Source organism: Leiobunum rupestre, chromosome 9, assembly GCF_980474605.1.
Source record: "Leiobunum rupestre chromosome 9, qqLeiRupe1.1.hap1, whole genome shotgun sequence".
NCBI classification, from domain to species: domain Eukaryota; kingdom Metazoa; phylum Arthropoda; class Arachnida; order Opiliones; family Sclerosomatidae; genus Leiobunum; species Leiobunum rupestre.
Window position 1 is genome coordinate 15,998,896 of NC_143392.1, and position 20,532 is coordinate 16,019,427.

The 20,532-nt window shown below is 37.5% G+C and overlaps 1 protein-coding gene across 3 annotated transcripts in view; it reads right to left on the reverse strand.

Annotated features, from left to right (window-relative positions):
• Positions 1-3,723: 3,723 nt before the first annotated feature.
• Rhp (GTP-Rho-binding protein rhophilin) overlaps positions 3,724-20,532 on the reverse strand; it is a 45,508-nt gene continuing 28,699 nt past the window's right edge. For all 3 annotated transcript variants that reach the window (XM_090158331.1, XM_090158332.1, XM_090158333.1), the window contains exons 3-13: positions 9,516-9,644; positions 7,768-7,843; positions 7,603-7,680; positions 7,396-7,520; positions 7,207-7,315; positions 6,229-6,483; positions 5,576-5,732; positions 5,200-5,511; positions 5,045-5,121; positions 4,831-4,983; positions 3,724-4,762 (exon numbers count right to left, since the gene is read on the reverse strand). In XM_090158331.1, coding sequence (XP_090014457.1) covers positions 4,388-4,762; positions 4,831-4,983; positions 5,045-5,121; positions 5,200-5,511; positions 5,576-5,732; positions 6,229-6,483; positions 7,207-7,315; positions 7,396-7,520; positions 7,603-7,680; positions 7,768-7,843; positions 9,516-9,644 — 1,846 coding nt within the window. In that variant the 3' untranslated portion in view covers positions 3,724-4,387. The remainder of the gene's footprint in view (positions 4,763-4,830; positions 4,984-5,044; positions 5,122-5,199; positions 5,512-5,575; positions 5,733-6,228; positions 6,484-7,206; positions 7,316-7,395; positions 7,521-7,602; positions 7,681-7,767; positions 7,844-9,515; positions 9,645-20,532) is intronic.

Below are 20,532 nucleotides of genomic sequence, written 5' to 3' on the forward strand. Positions count from 1 at the left end.
CGATCTCAGACCAACTTGTAAGTAATGTCTTCATTTGTTCTTTTAGCAGATTCCCCATACTATCCATCATAGCAGAGACTTCCACAACTTGAATTGTTGGGCTAGTCTGAGCGATAATCTTCTCCTCCATAGTTGCTTGTGAAGAACTATTAGTGACTGAGGTCTCGCGCTTGTCTACAGAGGAACAGTCATCCACATGTGATTCATCAGAGTGGATTCCTTGGGGATTTAAGGGTTTACATTTAAAGCATATGAAGGCTTCTTTTACACATTCAGCATGGTACCAAAGACTGCATAGTGTACATCGAATCCAGACTTTGGCGAGACCCGTTCCCTTGTTTATAGGGCAATCAGCTAAGAAACATGACTGACAGTTGTTAGAGTCATCTTTAGAAGGTCTACCTAATGTCGGCATTTTCCAAGAAAATGTTTTATTACCCTACCACTGGTAGAAGGCGCCTCTTAACCCGCACTATGTGCGGGCCGCTCCAATCTTTCCAATGGCTACTCCGCTAAGCCTAACCTAAAGATTACTAGAAAAACTACGCCAGTATACGCTTTGTCGGTTTCAAACGAAATATTCCACTGACAATTTTTTCCGTTTATATGAACTTAAAGGGAATATAACCTCAGGTATTTGGTGTGGAACACCAACGTTTGCAGCTCTGGCCGCTCTTGCCTTTGACTTAAGAAATGTTTGGCGCCACTGTACAGGAAAATTTTAAAAATTGAAGGGGTCTTCCATAAAGATTGCTTTGCGGGTTATATTCCCTTTAAATACGCGGGTTGACAACGCAAACTTTACCTAGACGAGCAGGTGTTCGATTCTCTACATGGCGCGGGAAAAATATTAATTTTGAATGTTATAAAGCGATAAACGATTTTTCAAGACGATTGTATATTGCATTTAAGTTCATATAAACGGGGAAAATTGTCAGTGGAATATTTCTTATATCATTTGGTAGGTTAATTAACGTTTAATTATCGCCAACTTTACATTAATTTCAATGGGGGCGGGTAAAAACGTTTTTCCAAGTTACGCGTGAGCTCGCCCCTAGAGGCGCTGCGCGTCAATCACTCGTACTCTATTACCTGACGCTATAAAATGGTTTAAAATGATTCTTTAGCAACTTTTGATACAAAAATAAACCAACGATAAATAATTTCAAAATAAATCTACCTTTATACCGAAATCAAAGGAATCCGGGAACACAGAAACTATCTTTTCTTCCTAACCACAATCAATGACTTTCTTTGTCAATTTTGCGCCTTCTTTGACTTAAAACGCTTCCGCCGCTCTTCATGAAAGCGCGTTTAAAATTTAATAATAATAATAATAATAATCAGCTAGGCTAGCTCTTGTTATTTCTGCACTAAATCGCTTGAAAATGAAGCTATTGTGAGAGAAAATGATGGGAAATTCGGAATAATGGGTAACTTCAATTTAAGTTCATATTGACTGCTGTAAGGATTAAATCCACAAGACCAGTATCAATGCTTTGAAAAGAAAACACGACACCGATGAGACTGTTTATAATACTGTAATACTTTAAATTAGTATAGACATTGTGTATTATTTCAACGCTAAATGTAGACCTCAGAGCTAGCAAAAATATACTTGGTTAATAACTTTAGCAAAGACAGTCTCTCTAAACAAAAGTACAAACTGAAAACCTACTATAAACCAAAGATAATTTTAACTCGTACCCTAGATTCGAATACTGAGAGCTTCCCATTGACGGTTTTGTTTGGAAGCGTTTACCCTTTTCCGGCACGTGACCTCAGAAAAATCGGGCTCCATCGGTTGCGGTAAGGCGCAAACCATGGAGCGAATTTATTCTGAGTTCCAGCGGGAAGTGGGTAAACGCTATCGGCAACGCGCGAGTGAGTGATTTCGAATCTAGGGTACGAGTTTAAATTATCTTTGTATAAACTAAGAATTATAAATAGTTAGGCCTATGCGACCAAAGTAAAATTCCCAAACAAACAGCGAAGAAAAATGTAACTTTTGGATATGAGTAAAATTGACATGAGCTAGCTAGGTAAAATATAATTGCACAACATTAGCTTACAAGAGTGACAGAATCATATAGCAAAGGCTAAGCCTAAGCCTTCCTAACTAGCCCTAAATACAGTAAACTATTTTTTTACTAATAAAGATAAATTACAACAATTATTCAAAAGATAATCTATCATCTCGTAAAATAACAAAGAAATGCTGTACTTACCTTTCGAAAAATATGAATCCGAAAACCACATTCTGAGTTCCCTTGCTTTGTACTTACAGCTAAAACCGTTAAATAAAGTGGAAAAGATCACTAATGAATCAACAACACCAGTCCTGTAAATGGTTATTTGCATCAGCGCCTACGTTATTAACCAAGTAGATCTGATCACTAGATAAAATAAGCTTCGTGCGCGTGGCGTAGATGGTGTTACTGTCGTTTTAGCGAGCGTTTTAGCCAAGAATCTAATCGGTGGGCTGCCAGCCATTCGATTAAGCGTTCTAGTTTGTTATCCGATTTCTATGGTGAGGACGCGAGTCATGCTGATGCTCCACGAGAATCCCCCATTTGCTACAAAGCGCCGGGCACGCCGTTGGATCATTTAGAATTTTCGATAGAATGAATGTCGATGATATTGTTGGAGGATCATACTAATCATACTAATTGAAAAATATATTGTCCAGGACAATATATTTTGTCTAGTCGTTTTAGCATAACCCAGAACAAATTCATCAAATTTTGATTTTTAGTTGTTAAAGGGCAACGCAAGTGAGCTGGCAAAATGTGTGTAAAGTCAGTAAAGTGCTAAATTTACGGTTGACTCTGCCCGCCTCTGCCAAGGCCGAGTGAGGGGATGTGGGGGATGAAAAGCATGGTGCTTTTCCTTTTTTTTTTTTGCCAGCTCCCTTGCGTTGCCCTTTAAATATAGATTTCGGGATGCTCTTTCACGTGGCTAGTTGGCCAGCGATTTCCCGCTTGGGTTACTTAAATAATTCTTTACACAAACTTTTCAAACCTAAAATAGCCTAAGAAAACGAATCGATCAAGTCCGGAGTTTGTATCTTAAATACGAAAAATGTTATATCTGTTTTTATGGATTTGGGCCACCATTTTCCAAGATGGCGGCATAGGCGGAACACAGGGTGACCACTGAAAAACCCAAATACAATTTATAGGAATATAGGAAATCCAACAGTCGATTTTTAGGATAATCTAGGAGTATTATCTTTGATAATATAGGAACATATAGGAAAATTTGCAGAAATAAAATTTAAATTTGTTTTAATATAAAAGGAACTTTTTTTAGACTACCTTTCTCCATGGTTCAGTGCAGTTCTTTGGAGAAGCAGTTTACATTTTATCAAAGGGATTTAGTACATGGAGCGCCATCTGTATTACGAAAAGCAAACTAGGCACGCGGGAAATTCGAAAAAACCGCGCGGAATACAAAATAATATCTCCTTATTATAGTTTTTATCCCCATAATACGAGTGTTCATTCCTCGTATACAAATGTTTCCATATCAATTCAAAAGTGTTCATTAACTATTATATTAAGTTTTTCATATTGCAATTAGTATTCTATAATTTAACTTATTCTATATTAGCGAGCGAGTATATTTAGCTACTTTAAAGTTTGGTGCCTCATAAAAAACTGAAAATGTATATTCTTCTGTCCAACACTAACCAACGTTTTGTTTTTAAATGAAACTACAAAATTACAAATTTTGTTAAAATTTTATTGCCATAAACAAGGGTTGAGATAAAACAAAAATAAGGGAAAAATAAAAACACACAAATGTACAAAAGATTTTAGCAAGAATTACAAAACCAATTGATATTGCACACTTTACATTAAAAAACATTTTATTTTCTTTTGAAAAGAAAATTATAGTATATGTAATTATGTACATCATGGCACGTAGGCTTTAGCCCTACAAAATGTTAACATATTCTACAGTCAAATAATCCTATACTGTAATCTATTTCTAACACATTAAATCCAAAGAATGTAATAGTGAGCGTACAATTCTAATTTATAGAATAAGAATCAAAACTAGCTCATGATTTTAGTTTCCTGAAGCCATTTCTTATTCAAAGCAAGAACTAGCTATTGCGCGTTAACTTAGGTCCTCAAAGTAAAGTTCAATGTGAACTTAAAATTGTTTTCCCAAAACACAGTCTACAACTCAAGTCTAATAAAGAAAGTGTCGTACCATGTATTTTGTATATAAAATGTCTTTTTCAACTTCTGTTAGAAATTTATGAGCATAGCTGCGTTTGTTAATGAAAACAATATTCTTTCTGGAATGTGAAGACTCTCGCGTTAGGAAGGGAACCCACCCAACTATGCAAGTTATCTGGGTGGGTATTGAATGACTCTTATCGAAGCATAATACCAGAATTCAAATTATCCTTCATGGAAGGCCTCTCTTTGGAAGTTGAGCGTCTAAAAAAATTCCACGTTAACCTTTTCTGGCTTTGGGTCAATTTGCTCTTCATATGGGTCAGAGTTCTTCCACCACCGTTTAATCCAGTTAATTGTAGAGAAGAACTACTAGAATGGGTTGAGGCCGGACTTAGCGAGGGGCACGGGGATTTGGGGTGTAAATAATTGCGGTCCATGGGTGTGATAACTCTCAAACTAAGTTTGTCCCCGCAATCTTTGATCAAATTAACCACTTCTTCATGCGTTGCCCATTTGGTCTCTTTATCGCCAATAGCAACAATAAAATCGCCTTCTTTCATTCCAGCATCCTAAATAGTGTTAGAAAGTTTCAAACATTAACATTAAGAACACTCCTCAAAGAAAACAGAATATTTACTTGAGCCATGCTGCCACTATCAACACCAGCAACTATAACAGGTGCATCTCCACGAACACTAAAACCAAAACTCTGATTTGCACTTTGTTTCTGGAGGTGAATAGTTCTTGGAGCTGTCCAGTAATGCCTAGCTGAAAATATTGATATTGGACCCTAAAAAAATGGAGCAAAATATTAGTACACAAAACATAAAATCCTAATAAAAATAATGTACCAAGTCATGAAATAGATCCTTGACTTTGTATTGAGACATATCAGGTGGTGTTAAAGATAACTGATACTTAGTCGCACCTATACATTAAATAAAGTTAGATGAGTACGTTAATGTCTTACAAAACAAGGTGGACCAGGTCTTGTAGGAAAATATACCTTGAATGTTGGGAGGGTCCAGGACCTCTTGGAAATCGTCTTCTTCCTCGACGTCGGCGTACCTATTCAAGGAGGCGTCGTGGTCGGTCCTTAGTTTCCCTTGTAAAGTGTCTACCTGACGCAATTGGCGACACATTCGGTGTAAACGCAAAGATTCCTCGTGCAAAAGGACGGATTCCCTCAAATGAGCTTTGCCCAGTTGCCTCCTTTCTTCGACGTTCTCTGGGACGCGAATGTCTATACAAGTGACGGCCGAGGAATCATTGCAATGAAGGAACTCTAGCGTTTGTTTCGCCTCCTCTGACAGATCGCCTTTGGAATTAATTTCAGTTAATGCTGGTTTACGTAAAATATTAGAGTGACCTTGACGCCATACCAACGTGATCGAGTAGTCCCACGGCGACGTAATAGTGGGCCACTGCCCTATAGTGCTCCGATTTAACCAAAATTAAACTAATCCAGGAATAAGGCACATAGTCTTTCACCGCGGGCGTCGATATTAGTTTATGGACCTCGCTATAAACGTCCGATACCTGAAAAAATAGCGCATTAGATTAGGCCATACACATCCATTATTATCATCAGTTCATCAAGATAGAAGTATTCAATTTTCAAAAGAGTCTATCGGATGTAAATATTTTATTTTGTCCTGTGTTGGGTTGAGGAAACAATTTAAAGGAAATGGTCCCTCTTGACTTGTTTATTTTTATACGTCTGTACATGATAGGTAGCGCCATGGAAAAGGGCGTCTTCTTATTTGAATTTTAGCTCAACAGGAATGGGGATGTCACTAGTGGTGTGACCGAGTTCGGAGAGTTTTTCTTTTGAAAAACACGCGTCGTCAAGAAAAACAATGGAATAAATACTTGTTGTCAAGACTATCAATGGAATAACCTTTAGCTAGCTCACGCCACTAGCGACGAAAATTTCTTCTCGGATCTCTATTGCAACAGATTTCCCTTTCAACGCGTCTACATGTTTTCGTCTACCACCCCATCCTGATGACCTCCTATAACGCAGTTTACTCACTTCAGCGGCTTCTTGGGCGGAATCAAATCGAGTCTCTATGGGTAATTTATCGGTGGAGGATGCCTGCGCGACCAATTTCTCGAACAGGCATTCTCTGGCTTGAGCAAGCATCAGATGAGTCAGGGACTCGAGGGTATCCGGCGCCAGGTCCATGCTGGGGGCGTTGCTGAAGTTCTCTCTGATATAACGGAACATGCCGGCCGCTCTCAGGAAACTGTCCACAGCCGCGTCGATTCCCGCGCTTTTAGTTCGGTCCTAAAAAATGGACAATCATAGCGTTAATCATTACGAAGATGACGTAAGTACCATCGTCGGTATCGAAATTAGCATTTTCGGTGAACAGAGCTACCTAGAAGTTATTAGTGGTGTAAAATAGTAACAACGCCATAAATAACTTAAAATGCATTTATTAATATTGTCTAAACAGTTGCTGTTCTCGTGTACTCTACATGCGATAACTAAAATCGATTAAATTGCTTTGTTTAAACATTCTTTTTATTCGGATGTATTTGAATAATTGGAGACTGAAATGTGATTTATGAAGTTTTTGGGAGTACAATTTTTGGACTGGTGTTACAAATACATACATCGTACCCCCGACTGAAATCTGTGGGGTACAATTCGTTGCTTGCTCGAGGGTGTGCCCAGTGTTCGTTGCCTTGGTAACGCGTTTATTTCGGCCATGATATTAGGACGCCCATGGTGGTCACGTGATAATTTCGCGGGGTCGTGCGGTGTTTTGCCTCGTTAACTGTGATGTGAAATGATGTCACGGCGGCCGTTTGAAGGCGGGACTTCGTTTCGACGTACGCCTACCACGTTGCAAGCCAGCACCCAATAAACCCCTGACCGCAGGCATTGTCACCAACGTTAGGATTTTCATCCGCTAAGCTCGGTGTTCCAAATACGACAAAGCGTAAAAGGTTACTTTACGTTAACTGAAATAGCTAATTTCCTACGTTAATCTAACGAACCAACCTGTTTGGCACCAATCTGCGTATAGAGAGCGGCTATGTTGAAGAGAATGCTAGCTTTCTCGAAAGCTATTGTCTTTTGCGTACTCGGAACTCCCGTTAACGAATCGAACCTAAATATTACGAACCGGTAAACAAAAACAAATTAATTAAAAAAATAGGGCTAAAATAAACTGGTTTCATTACGGCGTACCATTCAAAAAATATGCCCAGACTTCGATTGGGAGCGAAAAAGCGTCGATCAATGTAATAAAGGTGATTGTAATATTCGAATAGAAGCTGAACTCCAGCTTTGTCTCTGGTCGGGGTCCGAATCGCCTAATTTGCATCAGAATTAAGGGATAAATTAATTCGGCCGGCAAATACGTGCCCGTTAATTTAATGAGAGGATTATGCAAACCTGTCTCATATCGACCAACTCCTGGATGACAGTTTCGTAACGCGCGTAATCTTCGCTGTAATGCTCCAAAATAAAATCCTGTAAAAATAATTGCAATTTAAACGCTTCATAATTTGCATATGGCGCTCCCGTTAATGATAAGCGATTTAGGGCGTAAGAACTAACCTTAAACGGTTCTTTGAAGTCTATGTCTTTGGTTTCTTTAAGACCCAATGGTATCATGGGTACCAACTGGGTACTGCTGCAAATTTGCAATGAGGATATTGTTAGATTCAATTATTATTATAACATAAAAGTAGAACTGTACGCCATTTGTATAAGGGAAAATAGTAGAACTGTATGCCATTTGTATAAGTGAAAATAGTAGAACTGAAATGTATTTTTCAGAACAGAACATGAAAAAGTTATTTCAATGTTTTATTATTATCACTTACAAAAGTAGCCCAATATTAAATTAATATTTTCACTTGTATAAAAGAACCTAATATAAACGTTCTCAAAACCACATTTCAACATGATTCGACGGCTGGGAAGTCAGATAGGTCACATTCTACGGTAAAAATCGTGTAGTCTATTTCGGTCCAATTTTTTAACAACAAAATAAGAGGAACTTTTCAATAAATTTGAAAATAGACCTAAACAATTTTCCTTTTATTCGGGAAAGTTGCGTAGTAATTGAGAAATAGAGCAACAATCGACATTTGATCCCACCAATAACACGCTATAGATGCTACAAACGCAGCCCGCAAGTTCAGCGTTCAATGTCAAAAGCTTGAAACGTTTTCTAACTCCACGTTCGAGGATGTAAAACATCTGCTGATTAAATTCGCACCAGTACAGTCTCGTAACACGTACCGAAGTAGGAAAGTTCAAAAACGTAAACAAGCAATTATTCGGAAAACTAACGGATTCAATTGTTCTCGGTATCTAATTACGCCGTTTACTTTCAACGACGTAGAAATACGTATACCCCGCCTTTAGTACCATTACCAAGTAACAACGGGACTTTCGTAAAATTAACTGTTCAAAATAACTTCGTACAGTGGAGATACAAATATACCGTAGATAATTGCAGCCCCCCCCCCCTCAAATCTTCAATTTTCTTATAGGAAAAATTTTATTATTTTTTCTAAAAATATAGATCTTCATAGGACTATTTTTACAAAATTATAGGATTTTATAGGCCTATATATACTATTTAATTTACTAACTTTACGCATTTAAAAACAAAATCTATATTTAGAGAAATAAATCTTTGATTTTCACTTAAAAAATAGAAACTATTTAACCATTTTATCACCAAAATATACTAGTAGCTAACCATGTTAACAATAACAAAAGTATAGACTAGAATGACTTGGTATAGGAATTTGTCCTATAGCTAAATCTAGCAATTTAACTGAGTCGCTGGATTTGAAATGGGTAAAAATATCAAAATTATAGGACTTTTGGAAGATTTGGCTAAAAATATAGGATTTTATATGACTTTTGGAAGATTTGGCTAAAAATATAGGATGTTATAGGACATTTTTGAAAATATAGGATGTTATAGGACATTTTAGAAAATATAGGATTTTATAGGAATTATAGGAGCTATGGGGGCCCTGTAATTGTTGAAATTGATACCACCTCATTTTATAAACACGAGCTGGAAAGTCTAAAACTTTCTTGGAATGTCAATTGAAAATTTCTCAGGGTATTTTCGCTGATCTAATAAAACATAGCCATAAATATTCTTCAACAGAATCCCAACGTCAGAATCCAGTTTTGAAAACTGGAGGTTTATCTTTTCACCGAGGTAACTTTCCCCATATCTTTAGGCTTTGTGTATAGCTTCTTCGTAATTGAAGTTTTGTTAATGTATTTCTCGAAGAAGGGGGGAGTGAAAAAGACTAGTTTTTGAAGCGAAATACCTTTCATTTTGATACATGTGCACCGAACTGTTCATTTCTGCCAATTGTTCCTTCAACAGCTGTAGATTGGAATTGACGAAACTTAGTTCCAGCGCCACCGTCTCTCGCAGTTTTTTATTCGCCGTGGCCCTTTAAGAATAAAGAAAAAAATATGAACAAACGATCTTTTTATCGAGATAAAAACGAGGAAGGAATACCAACTAAAAGCAAACAATAGAAAAAAAAATCTAATTTTAAATTATTGATAAAAAAATTTCGAGAAATATAATTCGCCGGAAATTACCATCATCATCATAAACACATTTTCCGATTTTAAATTATTATCGAACGCTTCGCTTGAGTTGCGGTTAGCTGTACCATACTTAAAAACACGTTAGGAGTTCATATGCATAATATAAAAACACTTTTTCGTAAACAATTTTATATAATTATGTTGAGAATATTCGCAAATTGCTATATTTTGGATTGTCATTACGTATGGGTTAGAAGGACGTTATCTAGCAGGCTTCAAGTGACCTTTACTCCAATGATTATTAAGGACATCCTCGTATGATTAAATCATGATTAGATTAATCAAATTAAAAATAGTTACCATGGTTCAAATCTAATAATTAAATAGTCTTCAGTATCTTTCTAAATTTGAAATGATGATAGAGTTTAAAGTATGACATTTATTAATGACACATTAAATTTGCGAATACAACGAAATTAAATTAATTTTTTTAAATAACATATTTGACTTAGAAATAAGCGTTCAAGAGAGCATATGAACTATCATATTTATAGTGGATCAACGAATTTTAGATTTCTACCTACAGGTTTAACAAAAGCTACAGGTGATTGCTAATTACGTTAAAAGAAGTCGTAGTGAGTGTTAGTTCATTCTTCTTTTACACAGACAAGTCAATAAAATATTTGGAACTATTTTATCTTTCTACAATTAACTCAAGCGCAAGTTTTAGCGTAACTTCTAACCCAAAAAATATCCTCAAAATATCAACTTCTGGACGGGCCATTGACATTTGTATTAATTGTCATTCCTACAAAACCATGGTAGATATAGAAACCAAGCTACACCGTCCGCGAGACCTTTAGCAAATAAGGAAGGAAAAAACGTTGCAGCCACGAACGAAAGAAGTTCAATTTTACAGATGTGGCCAGATTAAAACTAATTTCTGCGGAGTGGCGGTATCGGCAAAAGATACGACATCACGAAAAAGGCATTTTCGTGATCATTCTTCCTGGTGCCCAAGGCGAAGCTCGCCAAAAAAACAGTCAAGGACATTTCGATATCTCGAATACAGCAAAAGAGAAGAGTATAACCCTCGGGTGTAATGGAGATTTGATATTTTCCCAAAGGAGTTATATTATAACACCCCGAAAACGTAACTTTTATAGCTTTCAGGGTACACGCGCGTCCAAAAAGTACACCTACCCGGTACTTAAACACGGTGCATTTCTCGGGTGTCAAACGGTTACCGAAGAGAGGAACCACCTCAAAGAACCTATATATTTGGCGGATGGCCTTCCTACGCGTGGGACGAGTCACAATAATCGAAAGTTTCCCCCAGGGCGTTCTCAACCTTTTCAAGTTTTGAAACATTTGCGATAGGGCTGTGAGACTAGTGGTTTTAGGAAATCGAGTCAGGTATTGAGTACGAATTTTTTTTCATCGAGTTTTCGAGTCGAGTCGAGTAATCGAATACTTGATTAGGGAAAATTAAGTAATTCAGAAAAAACCTCGAGTAATATTTTTAACGAGTCGATTATCGAGTACCAATTTTTTTTCATCGAATAATATTGAAGTCGAGTCGAGTAATGGCTTAAGGATAAACTTTCTCTTATTCGAGTCGAGTAACTAAAACAAAACCTCGAATAATATTTTTAACGAGTCGGGGTATCGAGTACTTAATTAATATCTGGTTTTAATCAAGTAATTATTAAATTAAATTTAAAAGGAGTATAAAGTACCGTTCAATGCTGAAAAATATTCCTTTAATTTAAATGAACCACAGTGTTCACAACTTTGTAGGTATCGTTTATTGCCCCCCAAAAAGTTGTAAAAAACCCCTTGTTAAACGTTGAAGCAAACGAGAATATAATAAACAAATACAAGACAAGTTTAGAGAGCAGCTTATTCTAATCGGGTACCCGAATATGCAATTTTTTAGGTACTCTGTAATCGAGGTCGAGTTTGGGTACTCGTCCTTTTTTGAGGCCCGAGTACTCAATGACCTTCAAGTACACAGCCCTATAATTAGACCCTACATTAAATTGTGGGATGAACGTGGGGCTCCAAGACCATATTCCCCCAAAAATACGTCAAAATTGCAGGATAAGATCTCAAATTAGGTTTAGAACATTTCAAATTCCGATTTCGAAACATACATTTTATCAGAAGTAAGTATTCATTATCCTATCTCGCTAACGTTATGTAGGTATTGCAGGATCTCGCTGATTTTTTCAAAATGCTTTTTGCAAGAAGACCAGGGTGACCAGGTAAATTAAACCAAAATGTGTAGGAAAAATAAGAAATTTTAACGCGAATTGTAAAATAAATATAGGATACAAAATACGTAAAATAAAGGAAAATATAGGAAACACTATAGGCAAAATAAAGTAAAATATAGGATAGATGTAGGTACACGACGATGAAAGGTTTTTGATTTATACAATAAGGAAAAACCAAACTTATTATTCTTATGTATTATGACAACTATTTTCCGGGTTGTTTGGTGGAAATTCAAGAGAAAATTGAAAATCAAAATAAGTACAACCAGTAAAATGAATGAAAACTGGTGAAATTATAGGAAATAAGGTAAAATTAAAGGAATTTATGTGAAGGCATTGAAAAAATATCAAGTATAGAAAGTCTGGTCACTTACAAGTTAGTGCTATTACATCGGGAAGATGATTAATTACCACAGATTCCCATTTAGTTTGAATAGGCGCTTAAATAAAACCTCCTTCCAGTAATATTTCCGAGAGCCAGGACCTATAACGACTGTTTATATAGTGCTTGTTGAAATAAATGGAAACTTTCACTTGTGAACAGAACGTCGTGGTTTTGCAAAAAAACTACCTGGTTAAAAGGGAACACTTTTTGCATACCGTATAGGTGAAAAGTTTCCATTACTTTAACAAGCACCATATAAACAGTGACTTGGGGGTCCTGGCTCTGAAATATTACTTCTTGGCGATTTCTTTGAATATGTTTTATGGAAGCGTTTATTTAACACTTCACATGGTTAGGGAAAGTAATACGCGCGGTAAATTTTGAGCAGTGATGTAGTGAACACTAGGAATATAATACTGCGTACCTGGAACAGAAATTTGTATTCCCCCATCAAGGACTCTGTTTTAGCTTCGGCAACGCGAGAGCTATAAAATTTCGGACATACGAGCGTAGCGCCATCGTAAAAATAGGTGGATTTTTTTGTCTATAAATTTTAACTACTTTTCATTCTATTCACAAGGTTTTTTTGTACAAGTTGAAACACGAATATTCTACCTGGATTCTACGAAATTTCGGAGATGTTTATTTAATTTGAAGACAAAATAAATAAATCTTTAACATGATTTTAAAACAGGCACGCATTTCTAACCCAGTCCCAACGAACACGCGGACGAAATTTTGACTACGGTGTCCGCTAGGTGTCTCTAGTATCTTATGTCCGAATTCCCCACATTGCCACTTGCCAGGCCTATGAATCCCATATTTCCCCTCCAGTATTTCCATCCTCCTAGGTGAATACACCCAGACTTGGAATTAGCGGGAGTCTTGGGGCCAATGGCTCTTAATAAAAATCAGTGGGCTCTTAAAATAAATCATTCGAACGGGGGTTGCGGGCCACCGGGGCTCTCAATTTAATTAAAAAATATGTATTAAACATTTTACGGAAATTTCTGGAACATGATTTGTACGCCGTTTTTGAAACTGTTTTCCTACCCTATACGAGAGCGGGATCTAAAGTTACAAATGATTATGTGTGATATTATAATATACTTGCTTGTTTTAAAGTTAATAAATGTTATGTAAGTTACGTAACCAATTTTTATTTTCCTATTTTCCCTACCTAATTTTAAATTTTTCCCCCAATTCCCCCCCCCCCCCCGCTTGGGCCAGTGGCTCTCAATAAAAATAAGACTTGAGGGTCGGGGGCCCGCAGGGTCCCCTTAAAAAATATCACTATTTCCAAGTCTGAATACACCCCAATATTGGCGGGAAATTCGCCAACAATGGAATTGGCGTCGAGCCTGCGAAGGTTCACGTTTAATTTTTATTTCCAAGATGGATACATACATTATAAACGGGTATTTCAAAGGAGTCAAAGGATAATAGTCGAAGTAACTCTTACTATATATTGGGCACACCTACGCCACGAATTCTAAGAGGAAAGTAAAAGGATATATTTGACCTTCAAACATTGACCTTTCTTCGGTTGAAAAAAACAAAACGCGTATTGGCCAAAATCAAGCGTGCGTGAAGATCGGATCAAATTAACTTTCTAAAAGCATCCGACTTCGTAATTCTAACAGGAAAAAATAGGCGGCCGTATGCGAAATGGAAGAACGTATATACGTCTGTACCATCATCATTGGAAGCCGCGATAGGCTTCTGGCCAAGGTCAAAGTTTCTCATCGCGGCGGGCGTTACACAACGGCTATTTATAAATGCAAAACGAATAACAATTACGTATCCGTTCGTGGAATGGTGAAATACGAGAGAATTGGAATCTGGCGAGTAATGAAAGGTTAGAGGCAGATTCCAGTTTGCCCCTGACAAGACCGGAATCCCATCCCGAAAGGCACCACAAAGTCGCTGGGAAACGTGATTTTCGAATGTGGATAATAAAAAGTATCAGATTGAAATGGCTATTCGAACATTTCGTAATTCAAATAGCAAGCTCAAACGGTATTGCTACATCCAATTCAATTTAGTGAGCTCATCATTCGATTCTCCCAGATGCCAAAAGCGCGGGGTTTTCCCAGTAGCGACTGATATCGTAAACACTGTCACTAGCTCGATTCCCGTACTTTCATCCCAATCAGTCAGTTGGAAAATCGAATTAGACTTGCAGGGTTGCCACAGTGTTTTCACAATTAAATTCCCTGACGTTTCCATCTAAGTAGATTTTCCCTGACTTATTTTGGGCCAAGATTTGTAGTTTTTAACCTATATTTTAGTTGAAGTTTCCTATTTGCAACCGAAATTAAATTCCCTGACATTTCCCTGATTTTTAGACTAATTTTTAGAATTCCCCGACTTTTCCCTGATTTTTATACCCATATTCAAATTCCCTGACTTTTCCAGGAATTCCCGGTTTTCCAGGTACCGTGGCAACCCTGATTTGATAGCCTGAACTTTATTTTTTATGTGAAAAGCTCTGTGGGTCCAACATTCCACATACTTTACAGAAAAATGATTTTAGAAATCTTAAAATCCACTGGTGAAAAAAAATTGTTAAAATCTCGATATCAGTCAATAAAACCATAAATCAACGCGAAAATCGTACGCAAAATTTGAAAATGTCTGAGCCCCAGAAAAACATTTATTGCCCTCACCGTAATCTGGTAGTTATTCTGCCAATAAAGAGAAATTAGTATCTTGTCCACAGTAGCTGAAGTATTCGCTATCGAAAACTATCGCAACGCCCCCTTTGGTTCGCCATTGAAACCTAGATAGGTAGCGGTTAAAGCAGACGCTATTAGTTTTTCCTCATCATTATTCGTAAATTTTACTTAATAAATAATGATACTTGCATTTTATTATAATATTTGCATCGTTTGCTTATATTTTTATTTAAGAAAAAACGTTCTTATGACTTTTTAATTTGTCTGTAGCAGCTAGGAGCAACAAACACAAGGAGAACGCAGCTAGCCTTTAAACAGGCAGTGTTGTGTACAAATTTAATTGGACGGGCCTTTAGCTGAATGTTTTACGGAAAGGGGGAAGACAATTTCCGAATTTTCCCCTTCCGACGGCAGCAGGCGCTTAATCGTCTAACCAATGAAAACTGTACGCAAGAAAATGCACGACTTTCGCGTTCTCCTCACGTGGGGTGCTGTGTTTGCTGCTACTATTGGTAGCAGACGCTAGATCATAGGCGCAACCTCGGAGAATTTAGCGCCGTTACGCCACCTAGACTCGTTTCGGTCGCGAATAGTGTTTCGTATATGTAAACGAGGTTTCTTAGTTTCTAGGTCCTTTAAGTAGCTTGATAATTTTGACAATTTCGAGGTTGTGGTTTATACATTTTCCTCCTTTGAAATGTTTGAATTGGTGGGAGGAACAAAGTGGGATAACTGTAAAACACCCCGAAACGTAGGTTCGTTATTAACATCCACCCTTAAAAATAGTTCTAGGAGTCGCATACGGTACTAGACGCCTGAAAGTGAAACTACTAAAGGCTGGTTTTCACTAGGGCAAAAACGCCACGACGGTGAACGTCGACGCGAAAAATTTCAGTTAGGCCTAATGCAATATTTTTGCGTCGACTGTCACCGTTGTGGCGTTTTTGCCCTAGTGAAAACCAGCCTTAAACCGCAAAATACAATCAGTCGCATTCGAACTACGGCTACCCACCCCGCAATTAGCGCTTTACAATTCATTCAATACTAATCCACGCAAATGAAAGGTTACACCCATGCCAATAAACTGGAGAACTGCGACAGACTGAAACGTGGCGCCATCTAAAGATTCATTACTGAACTAATAATTAGCCAAGCTCTGTGGATGCTAGAAACTGTCATCTGCTAAACCGTGGTGGGGAAACTAACGTGGCGTAATCATTCTATTCATTGCTTAACTATAATAGCGTTTTCCATTCGATTGCTCTCGAGCGCTCTAGATCGCTCTAGATCGCTCTGATAAACATTTTATGTTACATTTGCGTACTCGGATCTGCTCCGATCAAGTTTCGCGTATTCCATTTCCAGCTCTCGGGTGCTCAGAGATCGCCCAAAACCAATCTACCGATTTCGACAGATCAACGGATTGAGATCGGAGCAAATATTAAGTGTTCATTTTAGATTTCTTTTCGCAAAATGGCAGACCAAGACGCCAAAATTCAAATTACTAGAAGACTAAAAACAACAAAGCGCAGGAATATGTTTAAGGAATGTTCCATTTGCGATTTTACTTTAGTCGATCAGGGTGAACCTCGGGTAATAAAATGGAAAACGGTATTAATTATTGGATCTCTGGATTCTAGAAACTGTCGTCTGCTAGACGGCGGCTAAGCAACGAACGTGGCGTCATCCAAAGATTCATTACTGAACTAATAATAAACCAAGATCTCTGGATACTAGAAACTGTCGTCTGCTAGACGGCGGCTAAGCAACGAACGTGGCGTCATCCAAAGATTCATTACTGAACTAATAATTATCAAAGCTCTCTTAATTCTAGAAACTGTCGTCTACTAAATGGCGGTTCAGCAAGGTATCTAGAGCTAAAGAGTGTAATTACCAAATTTCGTCTGCTAATTACAGTAGATGGAAGATTAAGTACCCTAAGCAGAAAAATTAGCGATAAAGAAGATTCTAACCCAAATTCCAGTGAAGCGCCTATCGCCTTAGCTATTATAAGCTATCCAGACTTAGCAACCGTAACTACTCGAGATAGAATTGAAGTACCTTCCCTCTCGTATTGTATATCGACGTACGCAATGGCGCCGAGAGAGCGAATCGGTGCTGGCAAATTGGGGTCAATTTTCACTTTGTCCTTGTCAAACAATAAACGCGCCTTTGCAAGAATGAATGCTCAAGCAGCCATGGAATACAACGTAAATCTACTAGGATGACGCGTTCACTAAATCATCTTCGACCTTAAAAATACCAAAAGAGAGATGGAGGTCTGTATTATTATTCTGGATCTTTATCCACCTTCGAGGGTTTGTTGACGAGACGCGAAAGCCAGATAATTCCGATAAGGAGAGCTAAATATATTTTCTCCGTTTGGGTATTGTTATTCCCGTTAATTTAGGCCCGCTTCGAAATGTTGCTCTTACAAAGGGAAGATGAATTTATTATTTAACATCTTTTCGGAACAACTGGGTCATGTAGACTGTTTGGCGCCCAAAAGGAGGACGCCGCCATTAGCGCCATCTTTTTTATCACTCTCGCCGCCATTCCCAATAACCTGGCAATGATTTTGTCGTTATTAGTTGCAAAAGTCAAATTATCGTTTCAAGGACTAACAAGATCGCCCAGGCCTTAATATTAGCCTCATCCCCATCTCTTTTAAATTGAGAATTTTTTTAAAATATCCATGGAATAAATAACTTAACTAAAATTTGTATTTGAAAATTAAGAGAGACACGCATGGATTATATTTATTAGAGTGTATAGAACCCAATATTTTACACACCGAGCTTTCAACCCGAAGGTCTTTGTCTTGCTGCAGTTGCTTTGACAAAGACCTTCGGGTTGAAAGCTCAGTGTTATTCGAATAGACCGTTCTATATAAATTCCTAGCTAAACTGGCCAAACACTTTCACAAAACCACTTAGCGCTACTTCAGTAGGACTTGCGAACTTATTTACTCTTTGGTTTAAAAATTCTGCTTATGATCATTCCCATTTGATTGGTACTTACTGAAGCGTCAACCGTAAAGTCGATTTTCAAAATATAGCTAAGGTAGCCTACGTGAAGATAGTATATTTCAAAATATAGTACATCCATAATTTAACTATTTACAAAATCACTGAGATATAGTTCATTATCTATTTATAATGGTTTGTATAAAACTATAACTGTTAAATGAGTAGGATTTTGATCACCAATCCACTATTTATCCAGACAACTAGGTTGGCAGATTTGCCAGATCATCCTTTTATGAGCCTCCCTGGTTCATGAAAAATCGGTCCCAACCTTCTGCCTCTCTATACACACAATTAAATAAGCACAAGTAGTATTTTATAGAATGGTCTATTGGATATTTCTTCTTTCAAATTGCCCAGAAACCTGTTTTTTTTATCAGTATATCAATTTACAATGCCATATCTCAAAAGGAACCAACTACCGTGCAAAACCTCTAAGCCTCAGCCGCACTGTAAAATGCCGTGAATTTAATATTTAGCTGGGTAACAATCGGAACGCAACCCGTCAAAAGTCGTGGATTTTCTTGCGTACAGTTTTCATTGGTTAGAAGCCTTAGCGCCTGCTGCCGTCGGAAGGGGAAAATTCGGAGATGGTCTTCCCCCTTTCCGTAAAACGTTTGTTGCTCCTAGGTTAAATAGAGGGAACTAATACCGATAGAACGACACCTTAACTAAATCTCTATCAAGTGCCGTTGTAGGTAATTTTACTGTTTAGCGGGGTAACATTCGGAGCTAGCGTGCTATGAATTCACTTACACCACCGCCAACGACAGCATCGAAAATAACAGCCTCTTCCCCTCTATAAATAGAAGGGGGTGAGGCTAAAAATGATAAATGTCCAAAACATTCAGCGGGAAATTCAAATTTGAATCCCAGCTATAATGACAGTGAGTCACGTGACCTTCCATAAAAACTTGTCTAGGTTAACGGTAATAGTTAGTGTAGGGAGCTGTTGGCTCGATCGCGTGGCATGCAGGGCTTGCCACCACCCTCCTACGCATTGTAACCCGGCCACCTGAATTAAAGGCTTCAAAAGTCGCATGATGACTTAGGCCTAAGGTGGTGCCTTGGGTATTAGCCTAGCTGATTATTATTATTATTATTATTATTATTAGATGACGTCGAAGTGTCTGCGTGTTGGCCGGAAATTCTAACAAAGGAACTCCGAATGTAGTTCCTTGCCGCATTTTTAAAATGAAGGTGAAAATAATCGAGATCGGTCCTTCAAGCCAGCAAATTATCGATTTTATAGCAAACCAATAACGAATTATCTAAAACCAAATGCTATATCGTTAGCTTGGTTTAATAAAGTCGTAACTCTACTGAGGACATTTTCTAATGTAAAAACGGACGATCTTTTCCCTAATTCAGTTAAAAATTAAATATAATTTATAGTTCTGGAGATATTACAATTTAAAAATGTCGTATCTTGGTTACGATATTATTAATCCATAAATAGGTTTAAAATTAAATTTAGTAACTTCAAGTTACGATATTATTGATCTAAACAACTGGGTTTAAAAAAGTTTTATTAAGAGTGAAAACGCGAACAAGTAAAGAGACCAAGAAGTGGGGGAAAAAGGAAATTACATACTAAGCTATTCTCTTCTCCGATTGTAGATGGCGCGTTAGTCATTGCGGTTCCTCATAGTTATTCTAAGGGCCGACATTCGTAAAAATCCCATACACTCTAGAAATCAACTAAAAAATCCCAAAATCCGGTCGAAATCAGTTTCAATATCTTGAAATATGCATAAACAACCAGAAAACACACGAAAATCATACCTCTGAGCACGGACTTTATTATACCTTAAGTTGCCCTTTGCCCTTCTTTTCCATTGGGCCATGAAGAAGCGTGACCTTTCACCCGCTTTCCCATTGGTGGAAATAGCTTAACTTCTGTACTCAATAGGCAAAAATTATTCGCTCGCTTTGGGACGAAAAGAATACACCTTTTACCCCAAACTACCAACTTCTTTCATACAATAACAGCCAAACTGTATTTAAGTTGCTCGCTATTTCCTAAAAATTACTCCAAAACTAGCGAATAGTTTTCGCCTAGTGGCGCCATCTAATCGGTGGCTGCATTTAAAAAATTTCCATCATTTATTTTGAATCAAATTCCCTCATTATAGACTATTGAAATTGCTAGCTACCCAAGTAACGAGCGACCTACTAAATAATTTGTATAGAAAAATGCACCCCATTCGACAGCCAAGAAATATATTTTGAAAAGGAAATATTTCTCGCTTCTTGGAAAAATGAATATCCCGTTACCCTCGTTTATGTAAAGAGGCTGAAGTCTCATCTCTCAGCGAAGAAGCAATTAACGAGAAGGAAAAACCGTGACGAAGAGACTTTGAACCTCATAAATACGTCGATAAAATAGGCAGACCCTGGTCCCGTTACAAGATCCG